Source organism: Nycticebus coucang, chromosome 3 (genome assembly GCF_027406575.1).
Source record: "Nycticebus coucang isolate mNycCou1 chromosome 3, mNycCou1.pri, whole genome shotgun sequence".
Taxonomy (NCBI): domain Eukaryota; kingdom Metazoa; phylum Chordata; class Mammalia; order Primates; family Lorisidae; genus Nycticebus; species Nycticebus coucang.
The window spans coordinates 77512212-77536276 of NC_069782.1; the positions used below are offsets into that span (position 1 = coordinate 77512212).

General features: G+C 41.4%; 1 protein-coding gene across 3 annotated transcripts in view; it reads left to right on the forward strand.

The window, feature by feature from the left end:
* The window catches only part of ERCC6 (ERCC excision repair 6, chromatin remodeling factor), a 77783-nt gene that overhangs the window by 6845 nt on the left and 46873 nt on the right, over positions 1-24065 (forward strand). For all 3 annotated transcript variants that reach the window (XM_053584275.1, XM_053584274.1, XM_053584273.1), the window contains 4 exons: positions 1583-2010; positions 3657-3777; positions 6409-6523; positions 10099-10840. In XM_053584275.1, coding sequence (XP_053440250.1) covers positions 1586-2010; positions 3657-3777; positions 6409-6523; positions 10099-10840 — 1403 coding nt within the window. In that variant the 5' untranslated portion in view covers positions 1583-1585. The remainder of the gene's footprint in view (positions 1-1582; positions 2011-3656; positions 3778-6408; positions 6524-10098; positions 10841-24065) is intronic.

Sequence of the window (24065 nt, forward strand, 5' to 3'; positions counted from 1 at the left end):
TTTGGTTATTTATTTTCTTCGCTGGTTTGGGGTTGGATCGTTCTTTCTTTTTCAGTTGTTTGAGATGATTCATTAGGTGGTGACTTTCTGTTTTTTGATGAGGGCTTCTAATGCTATAAATTTTCCTCTTGGGACTGCCTTTGCAATATCCCATAGGTTTTGATAATTTGTGTCTTCATTATCATTTTGTTCCAAAAATTTGATGATTTCCTAATCTCGTCTTAAACACAGCTATCATTCAGCCTAAGGTTATTCAGTTTCCATGACTTTGTTTAGAGTATGAAGATTTCTGTTGCTTCTGAGTTCAACTTTTATTCTATGATTGTCTGAGAAGATACAAGGAATAATTTCTGTTCTTTTAAATTTGTTGAGGTTAGACTTATGTCCTAAGATATGATCAATTTTGGAGGATGATCCATGGGCTGACAGAAGAATGTGTATTCAGTTTTATTAGGATGAAATGCTCTGTAGATGTCTGTTAAGTCCATTTGTTCTAGGGTCAAATTTAAGTCCATTATTTCCTTGTTTAGTTTCTTCTTGAAAGATCTATCTGGAAGTGACAAAGGGGTGTTAAAATTTCAACTATTTTAGTGCTGTTCATGTCCATTAGGGTTTGCTTTATAAATCGAGGAGCATTCAGGTAGGATGTGTCATTGTTAATCTTGTAGAAAGATTAGGAATTGTAGAAATCTCTTCATGTTGAGTGTTTCCCTTGACAAATATATAGTGTCCCTCCTAGTCTTTATCTTTGTTCTCCAAACATCTTTCCAAAAGGAAGGGATTAGTTTGCATTCCCACCAGCAGTGTAGAAGTGTTCCCTTTTCTCCACATCCAAGCCAACATCTCTGATTTGGGATTTTGTGATGTGGACTCATCTTACTGGAGTTAGATTATATCTCAAAGTAGTTTTGATTTGCATTTTTCTGATGATTAAGGATGATGAGCATTTTTTCATGTGTCTGTAGGCCATGTGCCTGTCTTCTTCAGAGAAGTTTCTCTTCAAGTCCCTTGCCCAGCCTGTGATGGGATCACTTGTTCTTTTCTTGCTAATAAGTTTGACAAGAATCTCTGTGGATTCTGGTTATTAAACCTTTGTCAGAGACATAATCGCCCAGGCTGATTTCTTCAAGAGTTTTCCCTGCACTTCTAGTATTTTTATAGTTTCATGTCTTAAGTTTAAATCTTTAATACAATGAGAGTCTATCTTAGTTAATGGTGGAAAGGTGTGGGTCCAGTTTCAGTCTTCTATAGGTCGCTTTAGCAGTTTTGGAGAACATTACATGGGTGTCACTCAGGATTTTGGTTGCTGGCTTTCTTAGCTGGTTGCCCAAATGTTCTTTGTTAATGATACTGCATTTCTTCCTTTTTTGGTCAATTTTTCTTACTTATTATCAGAACTCAAGAAAATATATGGAAATTAATATATGGAAACGTGAATTCATAAAATTGGAAGGATAGTACTTGATCTTTTAAAAAATCAGTCTACTTTAATTCTAAAATATTTAAGAAACTGTGTATGATCTATTCTGTGTAACCAATTGATAACCAGGCATATCAATTTTTTTTTCCTTTTACTCTGTAGAGGATGTCAAATGAGAGGATCCCCTACTCAAGTCCAACTCAGGAGCAAGATTGTTTACAAAGTCAACATGTCACTAATAATGAAGAAATGTCAGTTAATCAAGAAATTGGTGTTGGTGATGTGGATGTGATGGAGGAATGGCTCCGTTATTTCCCTGATGATGGGCCATCCACCTCTGCAGAGTGGTATATGTCAGAAGCTCCAAGGAGGGGACAGGCCATGCTACACATCGACAGACATCAGATTCAAGCAGTGGAGCCCAGCGCGCAGGCCCCTGAACTGCAGGGTTTGGGTGTGGATGTCTATGACCAGGAAGTGCTAGAACACTGTGTGCTTCAGCAAGTGGACAGTGCGATCCATGAGGCCAGCTGTGTGGCCCAGCTCGCTGATGCGGAGAAGGAGTATCGGTCAGTCCTGGATGACCTCACGTGAGTGTACCCCAGCTTCAGAATTTGTATTTAAATGTGTTGGGGGAAATTCAGTAATAAAGATCTCTAGTATTCCTGAAATTTAGGAGATTCGTAGAACCTCTTATCTGGAGGACAGAGTCAATAAGAGCAGTCTTCAATTTCATCTTGGAGCCCCAGCCCTTGCCCTTAGCAGCAGCATTGTAGGCAGAAGTAAGGGTCCCAGTGCAGCTCACAGAAGCTTCGTTCATGTGTAAGTGCCCTAGGACTCACCATCATGTGCAGAAATTGGTCTCAGCACAAGTACACCTTATAGCTAAGGTATTTCTTGCTCAATTTACTAGGAACACATCCCACCCCATCACGTTTTTCACCGTTTCATAGTTACTTTCCAGCTTGTTGTCCCCAAATCAAGTGTTCAGTCCTAGGCAAGTTTTCCAGATTTGCATTTCTGGAAGTAATGAAAAAGAGCTCCCTGGTTTTCCTTTCTTCAGAACTACTTTAGACTGTAAGGAAAGATGAAGTCTCATGAAGATGTCATTTGTGTTTTAGAGTAGAGATAGACTTGAGCTCTTTTGAGCATAGCACATTGCTTGGGAAGGGGGGAGGCCCTGGACCCGTGCCAGGGTTGGGAGGTGAGCAAAAGGGAGGGAAGGAGAAGAGGGAAGGGCTGAGCTCATTCATCACTGCTGATCTGTCCCCAGTTGGGCAGTGTTAGGTAGGTGAGAAATAGAAGGCAAGTGGAGTGGGTTGAGTGGAGGATGGAACAGTGTGGTGAGGGGCAGAGGCTGTTGTCATTTAGAGAACATGTTTTCAGCTAACAGTTCCCTGTTGTGTTCTTTTGGCCTCTTGAGTAGCAGGAGCTCTTGCATACTTGTAGTCTGCCTTTGAGTGTTGAGGACTTCAACTTGTAATGACACACTTTTTACATTTGATCTTGGAGATGTGGCCATAACCTACAGAGGAGAGTACTGTGGTGTCTCTAGATACCCTAGAGGGTGCCACTGGATGGCCAGTAGTGTGTGGTGCCTTTGATGCCTAGTAACTTGAGTCGTTTATCCTGAAAGCCACAAAGGACACAAATGGCAGATTACACAAGTGTTCTTAAAATTGGAAGCTATTATTCTATGGTGTCTATTTTAGGAGTAATTTATTTTACATTGATTTTGTTTTCTTTGGACCAGAAAGTTTAATGCTTCAGTAAATGAATCTTCCAGTTGTGAGAGAAAAATAACGTTATAGATGTATGATTTGTATAAGAAAGTGTTTAAGCAGTTTTAGGACTTTTCCAGACTTCAGAAGGCTTCCATATGGGTTTAAAAAACCCAGGTATACATTCTTTCATATTGAAGGCCAATTTATTGCACATTATTCTAGCACAGTATTTTGAATAACGTAGATACTTAAAAAATCCTTATAGAATAAATGAATCAGCTTACACATGATAATGAGCTGATTTAAATCAGCCAGATTTATTTAAAAAAAAACCACTGGTAGCCATCTCAAACCTGCTTGAAGTTCTTTTTGTGGCCAGTAAGACTATGCATTTTGGTTTACTTTCTTTTAGCTAATAATTAAAGGGGACAGTCTTTAGAATTTTTCTCTTTGTGTTATGCTATAAAAATATTATCAGAGTGGAAAAATAGAAAATTTATCTTATTTTTCAGGTCATGTACGACATCCCTAAGGCAAATCAGTAAAATTATTGAACAACTTAGTCCTCAAGCTGCCACCAACAGAGACATCAACAGGAAACTTGATTCTGTAAAACGACAGAAGTATAATAAGGTGATTCAAAATGACATATAAGTGTTGCATTTTTCTAAAAGTCATCATTTAGGTTCATTTAATAATTTAGGAAATATTCTAATGTACTTGTAAGATGTGAAGCAAAGATATTTATAATAGAGAAATTTTGAATTGCTTTTGTATGTTTAATCTCTCAGCTGTTTCCCTTTAATGTCTTCTGTTTTACAGCATTTTTAACAACACACAGGTACATAGACACACATAGCCATCCATCCATTTGCTGATACATGCATCCATACATAGGCAGATGCTTCTCAACTTACAGTGGTGCTACATCCTGAAATGTATGTACAGACATCGTAAGTTGAAAACACTGTAAGTCAAAAGTACATTTAATACCCCGATTTGCCCATTTTAAAGTCAAAAAGTCTTAAGCCATCATTAAGTCCAGAGGCTCTTTAGCATACTACAGGGTTATGTAGTATGTAGTATGCTAAAGAGAATTTGAGAATAAGTTATTTTTTGGCACTGCTTACCTCCTCACTCGTGTACTCCCTGTTCATCCTTGCTTCACCATTTCTTTCACCTAGCTCCTTCCTGTTGGGCACTCTGGCCTCTGACTCAGTCTTCTGGTCATGTATGAACTCATTTCTGCTCAGTCCTTGCTGCTGTTGTCTCCAGTCTTCCTTGCTGATGCACCCACCACCTCTCACACACTCCTGTTCGAGAGACTGGCCCTTCCTCCCCACTTGGGTATTACAGTCAGCACTCAGCTATACTGGGGCTATGCTTAGGGTTGGAGAACGTAAAGGTAGGGAATATCTGTTACTTAGGAAGTTATTTTTATGAGGTTTGTTTGGAATTGTTTAAAAGGATTTTTGTACAGCTTCATGAGGCTGAAACTTTTTTTTTGTTTTTTGAGACAGAGTCTCACTTTGTTACCCTTGGTAGAGTGCCCAGGCATCAGTGCCCACAGCAACCTCAAAACTCTTGGGTTGAGAATCAAACGATTCTCTTCCCTCAGCCTCCCAAGTAGCTGGGACTATAGGTGCCTGCCATAACTGCTGGCTGTTTTTTTAGAGACAGGGCCTTGTTCTTGCTCAGGCTGGTCTCAAACTCCTGAGCTCAAGCAGTCCACCCACCTTGGCTTCCCAGAGTGTTGAGATTACAGGCATGAACCTCCAGTGCCCAGCCTTGAAACATCTTTTAGGATTTATATACCCCTTTATTAAAAAATAGGAATGACTAGTTTTGATCATTTCAGTTCTGCCATCCAAAATGACTGACAGACGTCCTTGTGCTTATGATTGATTTATTGCAGTGAGTGGAGTCTTTGATCTTTTCTTTAAGCTCTCTTGGGGGTGTGTGTATAGACTCAGTTCATGTGGCACTCTTTCCACTTTTTTTTTTTTTTTGAGACAGAGTCTCAAGCCGTCACCCTGGGTAGAGTGCTGTGGTGTCATAGATCACTGCAACCTCTAACTTTTGGGCTCAAGTGATCCTCTTGCCTCAGTTTTTCTAACTTAGTAGAGATGTGGTCTTGCTTTTTGCTCAGGCTGTTTTCGAACTTGTGAGTTCAAGCAATCCACCCACCTTGGCCTCCCAGAGTGCTGGGATTACAGGTGTGAGCCACCACGCCTGGTCTCCACTCTCTGTTGTCTTCTCTTACTCACTTCTGAAATTAGCAGCCCTAAGATCAGAGCTAGGAGTAGCTAAAGGCAGCAGAGTCCCTCCCCACCAGAGAGGGGACATTTGACCTTTTGTGGAACTATGTGAAATTGATGTGCAGAGACCTTTTTTGACCTTGGGCTTCTGGTAGGCTGGGATTTCAGGGGCCCAATTTCATAGGCCTCTAAATTATACATTCCTATCTTTATTTAGTAGCTCCTTGATATTTAAGAGAGAAAGTGTTTTAAACAGAATTTTGTTGAAAGACTAAGAATAAAACCTGATTGCAAGTCACTGTGGTATGGTGTTTATGTCCAGGATTTCCTCTCACCTCATGCTCATATTTGGAGTTGAAATATTCCTGACCTTGGGAAGATGAACCAGGAACCATAAGCCCAGTTAATTAGGGAAGCCCTAGGAAGAGCCAGGTATCTAAGTTCTGGTGATATTGAAGGTAATGGGAGAAAGAGGAGTCTGGGGCGGGCAGAGTAAAGAGGTATAGCAAAATACACTTTTCTTATAAAGTTTGGTGATGGTAGAATATTGTAAAGGACCATCATAAATATGGTAGGTTCTCAAAAGGGACTGACTTTTCAACGGAACATTCATGTTTTTTTTACCCTCACCATCTGTTTGCCTCCATTAGCCCTTTGGGTGCTAAAGTCAGAGGCAGGTTTAGTGATTGACCTAGTGTGTGATGGGGAGCACTAAGTAGAATAGTTCTGCCTTGTGAGTCATTACACATGTACTTAAGTGCTTGGGCACATACAAAGCTGTCTGCTGCCCAGGCAGGAGAACCTATGGGGTAGGGCTGCCTGCCTGCTGGGAGTGTCTGAGGCACATTGTAGTTGTAGTTGCTAAAATAAGGTTCTCTCTAGTAATAGCAAGAATTTATGGGGTATCTTTATTTGACTTTTGACCAAAATTAAAAAATTTTATAATGCTTTTATATTTAACTATCACTTCATTGCTGTTTTCTGTATTCAATATTTACCATTAAAGGAGCAACAGCTAAAAAAGATTGCTGCAAAACAAAAACGTCTCCAGGCCATCCTTAGAGGAGCAGAGGTGAAAATTGAACTAGATCATGCCAGTCTGGAGGAGGAAGAGGATGCAGGTGAGGATGCTGTGAGCAGTTTCTCTGTGTTCCTGAATTGGTGCCTGATGGCTGTGGTCATCAGGGGGTTTCTCTTTAACCTTTGTCTGGGTTTTGAGAAAAATACATTTTTTTTGCCTTAGTATAAAAATAGATTCAGGAAAATTTTATACTCTATACCCTCAAAACCAAATTCTTCTCTATAAAGAGAATGAAAGTAAATTTTTAACTCAGTTGATTGGAGGCTGCTGGTGCACATTTATTATTACATTTAATAAAGTGGAAAACTTAAAACATTCTTACATATTTAATTTGATCAAGATAACTAACATCTTGATTGAATTACATGTTGGAAACCCAGCATCATCAATCTATATTCATAGAATTGCTTTCACATGTCTTTAAGGAGTGTATTTGGCAGGCTTTCCAAGCATCAATTGTGTTGTTTAAGAAAAGACATCTTCATTCAGGTTATACTGTGGCCATGATTTCATTTATATTATTGTCTGGGATGATTGTCTTTTGGAAAACCTTTTGGGAAAATGCATAAGTTCTACAACTAAAGAGCGTTGCAGTCATTCTGTGTGTGTGGATGGTGCATGCATGTGTGTGTTTAGAAATTGTTGGTAGCTGCTCATTTACTACTTGAAATACAGATTAAGGCTTCTTAATTTTTAAGCTTTTCTTGTCTTCCTTTTTTTTTTTTGAGACAGTCTTATTTTGTCACCCTTGGTAAAGTGCCATGGAGTCACAGCTCACAGCAATCTCAGACTCTTGAGCTCAAACGATTCTCTTGTATCAGCCTCCTGAGTAGCTGGGGACTACAGGCACCCACCACAACACCCAGCTATTTTTAGACACGAGGTCTTATTCTTGCTCAGCTGGTCTTGAACCTGTGAGTTCAGGGCAATCCACCCGCCTCAGCCTCCCAGAGTGGTAGGATTATAGGTGTGAGCCACTGCTCCCAGCACCCAATAAATATTTTCTACTAGCTCTAGAACTTTACTGAGTAAAACAAGAGAATTATTAAGAAGAACTTATTGAGAATAGAAAAAATATTACAGAATTATGTGCTTTTAAAGTTCAGTCTCTCAGAATTCATTAGCCCTATGACCAGTACTCAACAGATGTTTGTTCCTGGCTGGCTATTGCAAGCCTGCTGCTGTCTTGTTGCTAGTTTGGTAAAACTTTGCCCAGAGTTAATAGTTCACCTCCCCAAATCCAAAAGCCCCGTCTCACTCATACTCCATTTGGCCTGTCTGCAGCAGCTGATGCTTTTTGTGCTTTCTGGAATCACTGTCTGTCTCCTGGTTTCCTTTCTCCCTTTGACTACTTCTGTTTAGTTAGTTCTGCTAGCTTTCCTGGCCTTCCATTAAATGCTAATGTTTCTCAGGATTTCTTGCTGAGCCCTCTTCTTTTTCTACTACCTACCCTTGAATAATCTAATTCACTTGTGAATGGCTTTTGCAGCTACCTAGGTTCTAGTAGGGCCTTGCCCTTTTTTGAGCTTCTGGTTATTGCTACATTTCTACATCTCTCCAGGCAACACTTGAGACTTTTTTACTGTCCTCCCTCCTCTGTCAGTCTGGGGAGGTAGTATAGCAGTGTGCCCGAGAGCTCAGGCTTTGTGGGCCCAGTCTGCATTGCCTAGGTAAGGACCTTGGCTATGTTCTCTACCTTTCTGTTTGAGCCTGAGCAATAGGCATAAGTGCAGTAGCCTCCACTTCTCTCTTGCTTTCCCCTGGTCTCTATGTGGTAATCCATTTCATAAGGTGGTGATGTGAATTACCTAACAAAGAATCCTTCCCTGGAAGTAGGTGGGAAGAGGACAAATTACAAAGAAAATGAAACTTTTAGGCCGGGCATGGTGGCTCATGCCTGTAATCCCATTACTCTGGGAGGCCAAGGTGAGTGGATTGCCTGTCCTAACAGGTTCAAGACCAGCCTAAGCAAGAGCGAGACCATGTTGCTAAAAATAGCTGGGTGTTGTGGTGGGTGCCTGTAGTCCCAGCTACTCAGGAGGCTGAGAAGGGAATTGCTTGAGCCCAAGAATTTGAGGGTGCTGTGAGCTGTGATGCCATGGCACTCTACCAAGGGCGACATAGGGAGAATCTGCCTCAAAAAAAAAGAAAAGAAACTTTGGCTTCACCACTATAGTCTGGGAGGAGGTGAGGGTACTCACTATCACCTTTCCTATTCAGCATTGTACTGGATAGTCAAGTAACTGATGAGAAGAAATTAAAAGCACAAGGATTGAAAAGGAAAAATAAAATCATTATTTATAGAATACATGATAATTTATTTAGAAAATCCAAAAGACTTAGTGGACAATCTGTTGGAATTACTATGTGAATTTAGCAATATCATTGACTACAAGGTCAATATGTAAAACTCAGTCATATTTCTGTATGCCAGGAAAAAATTAATATAACAGAGATGTCAATTACAATCAATCAAATTCCTAGAAATAAATCTTAGCAAAAAACATTTTTCAGCAATGTTTTCCACATTAAGATCTTCCAAATGAGGCTGAGCGTGGTGGCTCACGCCTGTAATCCTAGCACTTGTTAGGCCAGGGCAGGTGAATTACCTGAGCTCACAGGTTTGAGACCAGCCTGAGCCAGAGCGAGACCTCATCTCTAAAAATACCCAGGCGTTGAGGCAGGTGCCTATAGACTCAGCTACTTGGGAGGCTGAGGCAAAAGGATTGCTTGAGCCCAAGAATTTTAGGTTGCTGTGAGCTGTGACATCACTGCACTCTACCGAGGGCGAGAAAGTGAGACAAATAAATAAAATTAAAAAAGGATCTTCAAGATGTTACTGAAAAGTTAAAGAAGAACTTAATCCACAGGAGGTATGCCAGGATTGTGGACTGGAAGATGCAGTATTATAAAGGTGTCAGTTCTATCCTGCTATGGTTTCAGTGCAACCCTTACATACATTTCAGGGTTTTTTTTTTTTTTATTTTTTTTGAGGGGAAAAGCTATAAGATAGAAAGTATAGGATGAAGATGGGAGGGCATTAAAGATGTATTGGGCCAAGAATAGCTAAGGTAACATTGAAGAAGAAGAAAATGCCAAATACTTACTTTTAAATTTGGGCAGTAAGACAGTGTGGTATCAGTGTAAGAATAGACACATAGACCAATTGTTGGAGTAAAAGGTCCAGCAAACAGACTCCTGTATGTGTCATTTGATTCATTTCAAGAGTAGTAAGCATAGAAACTTGGGAGATTGCTTCCTCTTGGCCTACTCCTCAGTCGATAAGGCAACAGTTAAATTTATTTATACTGTAATTTATATAGTAATAGGTCTGTCTTTGGATGTACAGAGTATATTTATAGCATGATATTTTGGAGAAAAGTTACTGAGAAATCGCCTTTTTGGACAAGAATCTATTAAATATGGTGTGATTAATGCTATAATAAATTTTACTCTGTCTTTTACTTGTAATATGCTTTAGTATACTGATGATGTGAGTTTTTTTTTATGAGTTATTTGTAGGTACCTGTAACTTATTGAACAAGTGAATATTTCTGGTGTGTTCTTGGAAGGTTTTATGCTGGTTTTATGCTGGCAGTGTCCTTACTCTTTCAGAACCGGGGCCGTCCTGTCTTGGCAGCATGCTCATGCCTGTCCAGGAGACTGCCTGGGAAGAGCTCATCCGCACTGGCCAGATGACACCTTTTGGTACCCAGATCCCTCAGAAGCAGGAGAAAAAGCCTAGAAAAATAATGCTTAATGAAGCATCAGGCTTTGAAAAGTATTTGGCAGATCAAGCAAAACTATCTTTTGAGAGGAAGAAGCAAGCTTGTCATAAACGAGCAGCTAGAAGAGCTGCAACCTCGGTCACCCCTGAGTTGAACCCAACACAAAATGAAAACAAACCAAAGAAGAAAACCCAAGTTCTTTCAAAAACAGATAAGCGCTTGAAAAAGAACATCAAGAAACTCCAGAAGAGGGCTCTGCAGTTCCAGGGGAAAATGAGATTGCCAAAGCCAAAAAAACTGTGGGAGTCAGATATGATGCCCAAGGCAGAAGGAGACTCTGAGTCTGAGTACTTCCCCACGGAGGAGGAGGAGGAGGAGGAGGAGCAGGAAGAGAAGGACGAGGCAGATTGGGCAGGGGCAGACCTGTCCAGAGACGGCAGTGACTATGAATTGAGGCCTGTGGTCAAGAAAAGGAAACGGCAGAAGCAAGTGTCAGTGCAGGAGATTGATGATGACTTTTTCCCAAGTTCTGGGGAAGAATCTGAGGCCACAGTGGAAGGAGGAGGAGGTCGGAAAGTAGCGAGGTGCCGAGATGATGGAGATGAAGATTATTATAAGCAGCGGTTAAGGTCAGTCTGCAGGGATTGTAAACAGATTGCACTGCTTGCTTTATTTTAGGCAGCAGGCTTGTTAATACTTAAGCATTCTAGATCCAGCTTAATGTGTTAGACCCCCATTTGGCCAGAGGGGGGACTTACCACAGCCTTAGCCTGCTGGAACCAGTGAGGCCCCTGAGTCCTTAACGGAGCTGGTCCTAAATGCTTGTACCTCTAGGCCCATGTAGGGGTATTTGTAGGCACATGTAAGATGAAAAGCATAAGGGAAGCTGGAGCAAGATGCATATACAGTGTACTGAGCATGAGGGGTGTGGCCTTTACACCCAGAGTAAGTGTCACCCTGGAGTAAACGTCAGGAAAAAGAAAATGATAAGATATATCCTGTGTATTGGGTAGGGGTCTTTGCTTTTCCTTTTGAAGTAGGAAAGTAATTTTAGAGAACTTACCTTTAAAAAAAGAGCTGAAGAAAAAAAAAAAAGCTGAAGCTTAAGCTTGCTTTCTTATTTATTTATTTATTTTTGCAGTTTTTGGCTGGGGCTGGGCTTAACCCGCCATCTTTGGCATAAGGGGCTGGTGCCCTACTCCTTTGAGCTACAGGCTCCGCCCTAATTTATTTACTTACTTATTTATTTATTTATTTATTATTTTTTATTTTTTTGCAGTTTTTGGCCGGGGCTGGGTTTGAGCCTACCACCTGCGGTATATGGGGCCGGCGCCCTACTCCTTTGAGCCACAGGCGCAGCCCTAAGCTTGCTTTCTTAAATGCCTCTTGTTTTGAAAAAAATAGTTATCCATATAGTTATAAATCACTGTTGTGCCAAAGGATACTTTGGTGTACTTTTCATTGTCATTTTTAATGCTGGAAGCTGACTTTGGCTTTTATCTCCATGAGTTTGTCAGTGTATGATGCAAGTGGGATAAAAGGGACGGTGAACTTGTGGAATGTGAAGTCAAGATCGTGTATCGCCACATATTGCTGTGAGCCAGCAAAAGCAATTCCTATACTGTGGGCTTCCCCAGAGTGTCCCATTGAGCACTCACTGCACTGCCACTGGTCTCAAGTCTGAGTTAGCTCACCAGGAACTCTCAGGAGAGAAGAAGGAATCTTATTACTTTGTAAATGCTTAATAGTGGGTGGCTTTTTCTTATTTCTCAAGGTGGGTACACCTAATTTGTTGTATTTACTGTAGCTTTCCCCTGGCCTGTGTAAGTGAAGGTTGATCTGATAATTTTTCTTTTCTTGTTTAAGAACTGCTCATGGCCCATATCCAGACTGCCAGACAGACCCATCTATAACTTTTTCAAAGTAGATGCACCAGAGAGCTCTTATAAAATAATTTGAGGCCCTGTGACTTATATCCATTCATTAGTGCTGTTACACTCAGAGTCTAGTAGCATAGCATGTTAGAATAATACATAGTGGAGGAGGGTCTTATATTTGTCATTTCTCACTGAAACTTTAGTCCCTATGCATACTTAACTATCTGTAAAGTTCCTCGAGGAATTAACTACTCCTGAAAAGTGAGCAGTGTCAGTCTTTTTCTTAACAAGTATAGAAAATTAATAAAAGCGTTAATCTCAACATATTGATTAGAGTGGAGCAATATAAATTCTTCCCATTAAACTGGATCAATATTAAATTTATTTTAAATATATCATATTTTGATCAAGAGCAATTTATTTTGATTGAATTTTAAACGTGGGTTTAGTTTAATTTCATGGCAATATGTTTTTCTTAATAATGTTAAGATTGTAAAACAATTTATTATTTCCAAAGCCATATCATAAGCCAGTACTTTGCTAAGTTACAGTAAAATCTTAAATGAATTTTAGAAATATCAATAACTTTTAATTGGTACCAAAATATGATAGCTCTTAAAATTTTATAGCTGTAGTTATTAAGGCTGTTAAACTGCAGATATCCACATTGAAGTGTATTACATCTCCTTTGGTGCTCTTTGGATTGGGGAGTGTTAAACAAAAATAAAATGCTCAGGTTTGAGAAGAACAGTAAGAACATTTTAAAACTGCCAGTCACTAGGTTTTGATATTTGTTGCTGATCTTTGTAGATGGATTGGAATTGTAATCGTATTCCGTCAAGGAAAGAAACAGACTTTTAGGAATGCTTGTCTTAGCAATAGTTTGATGATGGATGATCAGAATAAAGTTACATGGTTTACAACCTAGAAAATGAGTTTTTCTTGGTTAGAACCCAGGCTAGACTGTCTGACCTTTTACTGAGGTTATAGCCTGTTAGTTATAATGCTTTTAAAGTTGTGGGAGTGAGGATGGGTGACTCCTAAGACATCCCATCTGCTTTATTCTCTTAGCTGGAGAGTCACAGGCCTTTCATTGGCTCTAGATTTGTCCTGCCTAGTATCTTTGTTGGAGTTGATGCTTAGTGGGAATTTCCTACCAAACCTTTTCTGGAACTGGGCAGTAGCACTCAGGATCCTGTTTCTTTGATTTGGCCCAAGACTTCAGCTCTATCTTTGACGTTTTAGCCATTTTTCACACTGTATTTTCCCTTCTTGTATGTTTATTGTGCCTCCTCCTGTGTGTACATGGCGTGGGGAGGCCGGCTTGTCAGTTGATGTTCCTGATTTTCATACCTTTTCGTGTCACACAGGATGGATGAGCCCCTGCTGAGAAGTAAACATTCTGTTCTCATTCTTTCATGTCAGTCATATGCAGATCTTAGAAAATATACATTATTTTTTCATTTTAATTTTGTGTTACCAGGGTTTCCATTAGAGTATGGGTCTTGATAGTGGGGGTTAGTGCTTTCTTAAAATATATTGCTGCTTTAGAAATTGCTGGCCTGGGAGCTCCAGGAGCCAAATAAAGACTTAATAGAACTAATGTACCTTCCGTGTTTGAGTGATAGGTGTTCCTGGCCATCACCTGCATGCTCCTTACCTAGTCCAGTTTGTGCAGCCAGGACAGCCCAGAGTGCCCAGAAAGCTACACATTTCACTTACATGTTCCCCCTCAGGGTCATCAAGATCAAGATGTTTGTTGTCAGTCCTTGTCACCTCAGTGTTGTTGATTCACTTCCCAGTTGACATATGCTTGAGGTCAAGTCCTGTCACTTCAACTTTGCTTCCATGGCAGGAGTATGTGGAATGAGGGCTGGCTTCAAGGATTCCCAGCAAAGAATTGGCAGTCTGTCAGTGGACACAGACACAAATAGGACCTAAGCAAGTGTAAACGGAATAGTTAATTCAGACTGAAGTATTTGGGGGGAGATTTTAGAGGCGGAAGTTCACCCAATGCAGAGCCTTGTCTATTGGCCAGATTGATAGGGTTGGTAAAAACTTTGCTCATTTGCCGTAAAACTTTGGGTGCTTCATTGACAAGGAAATTGGTTTGGTTTGAAGGCGCATTATTTCCTCAAGAGTTTCTGGGTTGCCTCGGAGATTGGTATGGTGGCCATGGTGGTGCAGAGAGGCCCAGTTTTTAAGCTGTCCGTGTTATGACAGCTAGGGCATGTGGATTTCACCTCATCAGCCAGCTCTCATCCCTGGGGAGTCTGTTTGGGTTGGCTAGGAAAGTCTTGCCATGGTCCCTTTATGACGTCTGTTGTGGGGATGGGGTGGGTGGACCAGCAGCATTCATGTCAGGCATTTGCCAGCCCTGTCCTGAGCAAGTAAAACAAAAAGTATCACTGACTCTTGTCTCTTTCCCCAGCAGTGGCCAGCCCTGCGTGGTTAGGCTATGGGACATAGATCAGGTTGCATCCTGGGTGAGCAGTCACATGTGGAAAGAAGTTTTTGTCTCTCTTTAACGGCAATGCTGAGGTTAGCATTTATTATGTGATGTAAACCCATTCCCGCAGGCTCTTCTGTTTCCTTTTGCTTTGTGGGAGTTTAAAGTTGTGACCCTCACAGTCTGTGCTTTTGAGCAAAGACCGAAGCAGAGCTTCTCAGCCCACACTGATTCTATGTGATTACTGGGCTCCCCCCCGGGTTCAGGATGTCTAGCTGAGGGGCAGTACTTTTAACAGGTTTTCATAGGTGATTCAGACACCTGTCAGCAGCTATTGGATGTATATATATATAAGTCTCTTAAATGCTTTTTCTTTCTGAGGCTGTAGTTTGTGGCTGATTCAGTTTATTAGTTTCTTTAGACTCCTCTGCTATGTGGCCTGCACACAGTTGTGTTTACACAGGAGAGGACCTGGAGGGGGGCCTCACCTAGGTGCTGCAGGTCATAGATGGTCTGGTTTTTCTGGAAGACTATGCACCAGAATTCTCTTGGGGAACTTCTTCTGCACAGGTGCCTGGGCGTGGCCTGGAGAGCTGGAGGCACAGTCAGGGTTGGGAGAAGCCAGGGACTGCCCTGGAGCTGTGACTGAGCTCCCCTGTTCCTGAGGTGAAGTTGTCATAGGCCCCTGTTTGTAAAGAACTATGTTCCCATTCAGAAGACCTTTGGGGTGGTTCAGAAAATTGTTGGTAAGGAACATAATGCTTTTCCAAAGTCAGCAAATAATTGCCTCTGGGATAAATCCCCACCCCATCACTACCCCTAATCAGTAAAAAGCAGCAGAGGTTCAGAAGCAGACTCTTCAGTAGGTGGTGGCCGAGTCTCCTCAGGGGACCCTGGTATGTTGGACTAAGCTGCTGAGATCACAGCCTGAAATGGATTTGAGTTGGTGCTATTGAAAGGTTTGAAAGTTCTCCCTACCAACCCCATCTTTCAGCCTTCTGATGATTTCCTTTTTACTGTGAAAATATAATATTAAGATTAGAAATCCACCTCTGTTTTTTGTTACTATTATTCTCTATGGAATTCCAGTTTTTGATCCTAAGCATACATATCTTTACGTTGTTATAATCATGGCCCTTCCATGTTAATCAGCTTGCTCACCCTCTCATTGTTACGAGGTAGAGCTGAGTTTGAAGTCCTGCAGGGCTGTGTAGATGTGGGCTTAGGTGGTAGGTGCAATATCCAGGTGTGACCACGGGGTGGTGCCAAGAAACAACACATAGCTGCCTTCACCTTCTGAACTAAAAGCCAAACCAAAAACCCAATCCTGGGATCTGGGAATTGGATGAGGATTTGGGGAGTTGGTGGCTTAGGAGTCCAGGAGACCTCTTGATGCCTGTTGATGTACCCTGCACAATTGTTGTTTTTAATATACTTTTGATTCTGGCTGGTGCCATGGCTCACGCCTTGTAATCTTAGCACTCTGGGAGGCCGAGGTGGGTAGATTGCTTAAGCTCATGAGTTTGAGACCAGCCTGAGCAAGAGCAAGACCCCTGTCTCTAGTAAAATAGAAAAACTGAGACAAGAGGATCTCTTGAGCCCAAGTTGGAGGTTGCTGTGAGCTGTGACGCCATGACACTCTGCTCATGGTGACAGCTTGAGACTCTGTCTCAAAAAGAAAAAAAAAATACTTTTGATTCTAAACACTATTTTTTCTTGTGCCCCATTTTTTTGTTTATTAATTTACATGAATAACTGAGCTAAAGAGGGCTGATAAAGACTCCTTTCATTGTGTAAATCTTATGAAGTGTCTTTTAATAGTCTGTAAAGTCTGATCATGTGGGAAAATAATATTCTTCCTTGTCTTCCCCCTGAGCATTGGCCTTCTGTGGCCAGGGGCCATTTGGATCCTGGTTTGGAGGGTTTGGTTGCACACATGCACAGTTCTGTGAAGGGGTAGGCAGTTGGCATTTTCAGGTCCCGAGAGGGATCTGGCCTGGTAGGATAAATGTTGCAAAGAGTCTTGTGGGTTTGGAAAGTTGGAGGCCTCCATTTCCTGAGCAAGGGTGGCATCAGATAGGGGTCAGGAGGAGTGTATATACACAACAGTGATAGCTAACGTGTGTGGACACTTATCACTTGGTGGTGCTTTTCCTTATAAGGGTTAGTTGGTTTAATCCTCACACCCCGTAGTAGAGATGAAGTAATTTGCCCTTCTCCTAACTCTTCAGTGGAGAAGAATGGGTCTGAGTTGGCTCAGTGGCTCATGCCTATAATTGTAGCACTCTGGGAAGCTGAGGTGAGAGGATCCGTTAAGTCCAGCACTACAGCAAGAGGGAGACCCCCGTCTCTACTGAAAGTAGAAAAATTAGCTGGGTGTAGTAGTACATGCCTATAATTCCAGCTGCTTGGGAGGCTGAGGCAGGAGGATCACTTCAGCTTAGGAGTTTGAAGTTGCTGTGAGCTAGGCTGAGGCCATGGCACTCTAGCCTGGGGCAACAGAGTGGGACTGGGGCAGGTGGGAGTGATCTAGCAGCTTGTTTTGCCACAGTGGACTTAGGTGAGCCATTGCCTTTGTGAGTGGTTTTTCCCTTCCTTGAGGGAGGCCAACTCCATTCCATCTGGGGGGCCATTCCTAGCCTGCAATGCTAAAGGCTGTGCCCCCAGAACCACTGCTCTCCCAGCCTCTCCGTATCCGTTTTATTATCTTCCTGGAGCCTGTTTGTTGTGCTGGGATTGTTCCATCTGTCCTTCCATTGGATTTAGCAATTTTATGCCATCCTTAAGCAAAGGCCAACTTACATTGTGAAGTTTGATTTGCTTGTGCTTTTTTTTTTTAAGTGCCCCCCCCCCCAATTCCCCTGAAAATCTGAATTTAGTAAAAGTTTAATCTAGATTTGATCTAGAAACCTAAATAATAATTTGAAGAGTGTTCTTATGTCTTTCTGGGAGTTCATTTCCTTTTCTGTTGTTCTTTTTCTTCTTCTTTTTTTCTTCTAGAACTATGTATGTATGTATTTATTTTTGTTGCCCTCAGTGGAGTGCTGTGGTGTCATAGCGCACAGCAACCTCAAACTCTTGGGCTCAAGTGATGCTCTTATCTGACTTTCCCAAGTAGCTGGGACTACAGGCTCCAGCCACAATGCCTGGTTATTTTTTAGAGACAGGGTCTTGCTTTTGGTCAGGCTGGTCTCGAACTCATGAGCTCAAGCAATTCACCTGCCTCGGCCTCTCAGAGTGCTAGGAGTACAGGCATGAGTCACTGAGCCCAGCCTGGAATCTATATTTTAAATTGAAAAAAAATTTTTTACTCCCTTAAGGAGTTTTCTAAGAGAGCACATTGGGCTTCTTTTAAATGACAAAGCTGAGACACAGATGAAGACTAATTCTGCTTTCTGCTCTGCACACACCTTTCCTTCTCGGCTCCATGCATACATGCATAATTGTCAGCATCAGTCTTAATTTACTCTGTGAGATCTGCAGTCCTAACTGAGGCTATTTCATCTACTCAGATGTGCCAATTAAGTCCACCCAGATAGACCATAAAAAGGCAGATAGAAAAGTAAAACACCGAGCATCTCAATTTAGCAAATTAGACTAATCTATAAGGGATTCTTAGCTGTCTGAAATAGGAAACCTATTGCACTACAGAAATGCAAACTGTATTAAATACCCAGCTTGGTGCCTGAATGTATTTTTAAAAATCAAATTGTACTCATTGTGCTTTTCTTGTAGAATTTCTTTCATGGATATTACAATAAGTGGAGAATAATCCTGGTTGAAATTTTATTCTTTTTTTTTTTGAGGGGGGGGGCAGTTTTTGGCCGGGGCTGAGTTTGAACCTACCACCTCTGGTATATGGGGCCGGCGCCCTACTCCTTTGAGCCACATGCGCTGCCCTGAAATTTTACTCTTTATTAAGAATAACTGTATGATGTGTGGCTTTTCCCTTACAGACAGTGCACATTTAAACTGTTCCATGTTCAGTGGCCCTTGCCACATAAAAAGATAAAGACAAAGCCGTAAGGTCAGTTTTGAATTTTAAGCACTTGCGCATGTGACTTCCTTGAAATTTTGGGACGGGCATCTTTATTTTTTTAATATATGATCTCAGGCTACTAATATTTGACAATTCCCATTAATAGGTTTATTTTGTCCCCTTTGAAGGTTGGTATAGGCAGTTATGTACATCAATTTGTCTTATATTAAATGTATCTTATGTGATTGTTAGCTCAGATTATCTTTTGTTAAAAAATAGGGTCCTCAAACTATAGCCCGCGGGCCACATGAGGCAATGTGATTGTATTTGTTCCTGTTTTGTTTTTTTACTTCAAAATAAGATATGTGCAGTGTGCATAGGAATTTGTTTATAGTTTTTTTTTTTTTTTTTGAGACAGAGCCTCAAGGTGTCACCCTGGGTAGAGTGCCATGGCATCACAGCTCACAGCAACCTCCAACGCCTGGGCTCAAGCGATTCTCATGCCTCTGCCTCCCCAGTAGCTGGGACTACAGGCACCCACCACAATGCCTAGCTACTTTTGGGCTGCAGCCATCATTGTTGTTTGGTGGGCCTGGGCTGGATTCGAACCCACCAGCTTAGGTGTATGTGGCTGGCACCTTAGCTGCTTGAGCCACAGGCACTGAGCCCATAGTTTTATTTTTGAACCATAGTCCAGCCCTCCAACAGTCTGAGGGACAGTGAACTGACCCCCTGGTTAAAAAGTTTGAGGACCAAACTGTTCATGGAAAAGTTTGCAGGTGTCTAGTGGAGAGTGAGTTTTATCTTACCTGCTTGGTATTGATGGGAGGAAGGAATTGTTATAACAAAAAACAAAGGTAGTCTTTTTCCTCTTCAGAAACCTTAGCCCTGATATTTTCTTGGACAGAATTTGAATGAAAGTTTTAGAACTTGGTTTGCTCTTGTACAGTTGTTTTCATTATGTGGCAATTAAAGAGGTGATTTTTGACCCTTTGGCTGGAACTGTGAGAGAATGGGGGAGAGGTTCTAGGGAGTTTGGAAAATAACTTTTGAGAGACAGTATTTTGAAATAGGTAGGGTGGTAGGATTACAACACATAAAATAGGTAAGATGTTTGACATATATCAGGCATTCAATAAATGTTACCTCTTCTTGTAATTTATATGTCCACTAACTAAAACAGTCATGACAAAGATTTTGTCAAGCCAATAAAATGCTTAAAAAGAGGGTCAGTGGGAAACCATGAAACCTTGAAGAAGAGCCTATAATTAGTAACAAATATGAAAAGTGAACTGAACAATTCCTGAAAAAGGCAACTGAACAGTTGACATTGCAGGTTGACCATCTCTAAATCTGAAATGCTCTGAAATTTGAAAATTTTTGAGCACCAAGATAATGCCACAGGTGAAAAATACTACTTTTGACTTCACATGACAGATCTCAGTCAAAACACAATCAAAACTTTGTTTCATACATAAAAGTGTATGAAAAGTGTATACAAAATATATTGTATAAAATTACCTTAGAGCTCTGGGCATAATGTGTATATGAAACACAAATGAATTTGTGTTTAGACTTGATCTGATCCCTCAGATATCTCATTGTGTATATGCAAATATTCCAAAAAAATATGAAATACTTCCAGTCCCAAGCATTTCAGGTAAAGGATACTCAACCTATTATATGCATAGCCAGTGTCTGTATGAATATAAATTATCAAGTTTGGTGAGAAATAAAAAAAAATTATTTTTCCTTTGAATACACTAGGGGGCACTAGGAATCTTTCCAGGGGACAGACTTCTCAACCTGCTCCTTGGTTCTATGTACAGGGAGATCAAGGTTATGCTGTGGTTCCTCAGGGCCTATTCTCAGGTAGCTGTGCCAGATCCTTCTGTGCGCTTTTCCTGTGTTCTCTTAGGACCTGATTTCCAGACCTTTTCCTTGCTGCTCTGGATAGTAGGATGTCGTGACTAGAATGTCCTGTCAGTCTTGTCTAACCGGTAAGGCATGGAATAGCATGACAAGCAGTTGTGCTTTGGGATGGAGTGGAATTTCTACCTGCTCAACAGTGCAAGAGGTGTTTTGATATTTGTTATTTTTTATTCCACACTTAATCTACATTAGCTAATATTCCTCAATTTTACTTTTTTTGTGTAATCTCCTGCCAACAATTGTAAGATAGCACCTGATATTTGTGTAGTTTTCAAAGCCCGGTGTACATATCTCATTTAGTCCTCATAAGAACCCATTATTTGGCCCATTTTGTGGTCAAGGAGGTAAGTTCAGCAATCTTAAATGATGTTTTCTAAAGTTCAGGCCTCCCTTTACCAGTTACAGGGCTATAATGTACCTCTTCTGCCTGTCTCCAGTTTTTACTTTTCTTTGGGTATCTTACATGTGTGTTTATTGCTGGGTTTTTCTCCGGTGGCCACCACTGGAGCCTGACAGGGTCCTTAGGAGTTAGAATATGTCCAGGTGAATAACACACTCAATGCATTTTATTTGGTTGCAGCTGTGAGAATTAACACATATGCATTAAAGAAAGAAATGAAGGAGGAAACATGGAAAACATTATTTCCTTCCTAGTTAGTGTAAATATAGTTTAGGGCTAAATTGTTCCTGTCATAAGAATTCTTTCATAAGAAGTCAGATCTTTTCCCTTGCCTTTGCTGCCTGATCCTGGGGAAGCTTGCAGCCAAGCCCAGGGCTCCTGATTCTTCCTATCAGCTGGTATGCAAGAACCAGTCTCTTTACAAAGTGGACTCACTGGTGAACCAGAAAATGGAGCTCAGACATGGAAGTAACTTACATGATTTTTCTTTTCTTTTTTGAGATAGATGCTCACTATTTTGCCCTGTATAGAGTGCCATGGCATGATTGTAGCTCATGGCAACCTCAAACTCTTGGGCTTGAGCAATCCTCTTGCCTCAGCCTCCTCAGTAGTAGGGACTATATGCCCGGTTACTTTTCTATTTTTGTTTTTAGTAGAAACACTGTCTCATCTGGCTCTTGCTCAGGCTGATCTCAAACTCCTGAGCTCAAGCAATATACCTGATTCCCAGAGTGCTGGCATTACAGGTGTGAGCCACTGAGCCACTGTGCCTGGCAATTTACTTATTTTTAATTATCCAAAACAATGAGCTTATCTTCTTCTCTTTTATTTTATTATAAGATTCTAACAAAGAATCTGATGTAGTGTTTGCCTACTGTTGTAGGTCATTCTTTGCAGTGGACCATGACTATGTTTATCCAGTGGATAGACCTGAGATTAGTGCCTTAAAGTCACACAGATAGAAGGAGTAGGGAAATGCAGCAAGCGGCAGGCCTAAGTGAGACAGAACAGAATGCTGCTAGAACACATTTCCAGATAACCCACTAGGATGCCTTGTCAATGGAAGAACCCTAAGAATACACTCAAGATAGCTGCCACCATTTAAAGGTAATTTATTTTAGAAGAATTTCCAGTTTTCTAAGGATGTTCAAAATATCTAAGCTGAAAAACAAACCATGTTTTCAAACCGTGCTTCTCTGTCCCTGTGTCTTATCCCTAGCCCAATTCTGAACTTCCACAATGCATACATTCAGCACATACTGAGTGTCTGAATGGGCCCTTGAAAGACAGGATGCCTGAGGCTGGCTGGTCAGGGAAGGTTCCCCAAGTGGGCATCTCTTTGAGTGAAGGGTGGAGGGTCTGCTGAGCATGTGGATGTGTGTGTTGGGGAAGGCACTGGGGGGAGTGTGACCATGTGCCTAGAAAGGCACAGTGGTAGTAGGTAGCTGTGTTTTTCAGCTTAGATATTTTGAACATCCTTAGAAAACTGGAAATTCTTCCAAGATAAATTACCTTTAAATGGTGGCAGCTAGTTCTTAAATGTATTCTTAGGGTTCTCCCATTGACAAGGCATCCTAGTAGGTTACAGCTGGAGGAAGCATAGTTCCTGGTGCAGTTCAACTGTTTATGCTAGGTCCGTGTTGCTTCTGATAGATGATCATTGTAATATCAGCCCCAGGCCACACTGCCTGGGCCAGGTCCTCACTCCTGTATGAATGTAGGGAAGCTGGGAGTATTTTCTCTGCCTGCATCTGCCTGGAATTGTGGGTTTATGTTTGTTCCTGGCTTCTCTTGTAAGTGGCTGCCAGCAGAGTCAATGGCAGGCTGATTCTGGCAGTCGTGTGAGGAGTTGGAAACTCAGCCAGAGAACACCATGCTCACTTTGTTTTATGTGGCTGCAGCTGTGACTATTACGTGTGTGGATTTTTTTAATTGAGAGAATAGAGAATGTGAAAAATTTATTTCTTTTCTAAAAAGGTAAATGTTGGACTATTTAATGCCCCCTTGCGCCTTTTCTTAGTTAATGGGTCTATTTATGGAAATAACTGATTTTAAACATTTGGGGGCCATTTCTGATTTTTAAGATTTCAGTTCACTTGGGCCCAGATCTTAACTTTGACCCATTCCCAACCAATTTTAAATCATCTGTATCCATTTTTGTGGGTATCATATAAAAGTCTGCCATACTTCATGACAGTTTACTATTTACAGATTTGTGACAGAACTTTTAAATTGGGATATTCCAGCAGGTACTTTCTGAAGGCCAGGTGTCTTTATTCATATAGAGACAACCTTATTCATAATAATTTACTGAGTATCCATTTGAGAAACTGTCACAGTTTTTGTTCAAATATAAACGTGTGTGTGCCTCTGTTAAACATTGTGGTGTGCTGCGTCATCACCTGCAGGCCGTGTTGGGCCACATGCATGTTGTGTGTTTCCTCCTCTAATTTAAGTGAACATAGCAGTGGCACCTGCTATGGGGTGCAGGTGCCACAGGTTGTCAGGATTTCAGTAAATGTATGTGAGTATATATATAATACTGTATCCGTTAAGCATTTCTTATATTCTAGTTGATTCACTAAGTGCTTTACCTGGGGCATCTCATTTAATCTTCCCCCAAACCCAGTTTAGTAGGTGCTGCCCTTGCCCACATCTCACAGTGGAGGAAACTTAACGTGCTGACAGAGTTACTTGCTGAGGGTGAAAGAGCTCATAAATGGCACCAGATTGACGCTGGCTGGTCTGCGCCCAGACTTTTGTGCTTGGGCCTACACCTCTCTGTATGTCAAACCCAGTGTATTCATAGCACGGACTCCCCCTTTACCTCTGCTGGCCAGGCGGACTGCACAGCCCGCTAGGCTACAGGACAGACTGGCTGAACACACTACAGAGAGCACCTTTAAATCTATTGGCAGCAGGTAGGCTGGGAAGGCATGTTTCTGTGTGTGTGCAGGTGAACTCCCCTCTCCTCCATCTCCCTTGTGTCCTGTGTCCCTCATTCCTCTTGTCCACCAGCATCTTCCTGCTGCGCTGCTTCACTGGGGCTCTGTCAGATGGTCAGGTCGTTTGGCTCCAAGCCACATGAGGAAGTATTGCTTATGTAACAGGAGAATTTCTTAGCCGGAGCCCACATGCATGTGGTTTTACAACCCTAGTGTTTTCTGTCTTTATTATGTATATATGATTCTACTGGGGCAATTTGTCTTCACAATGA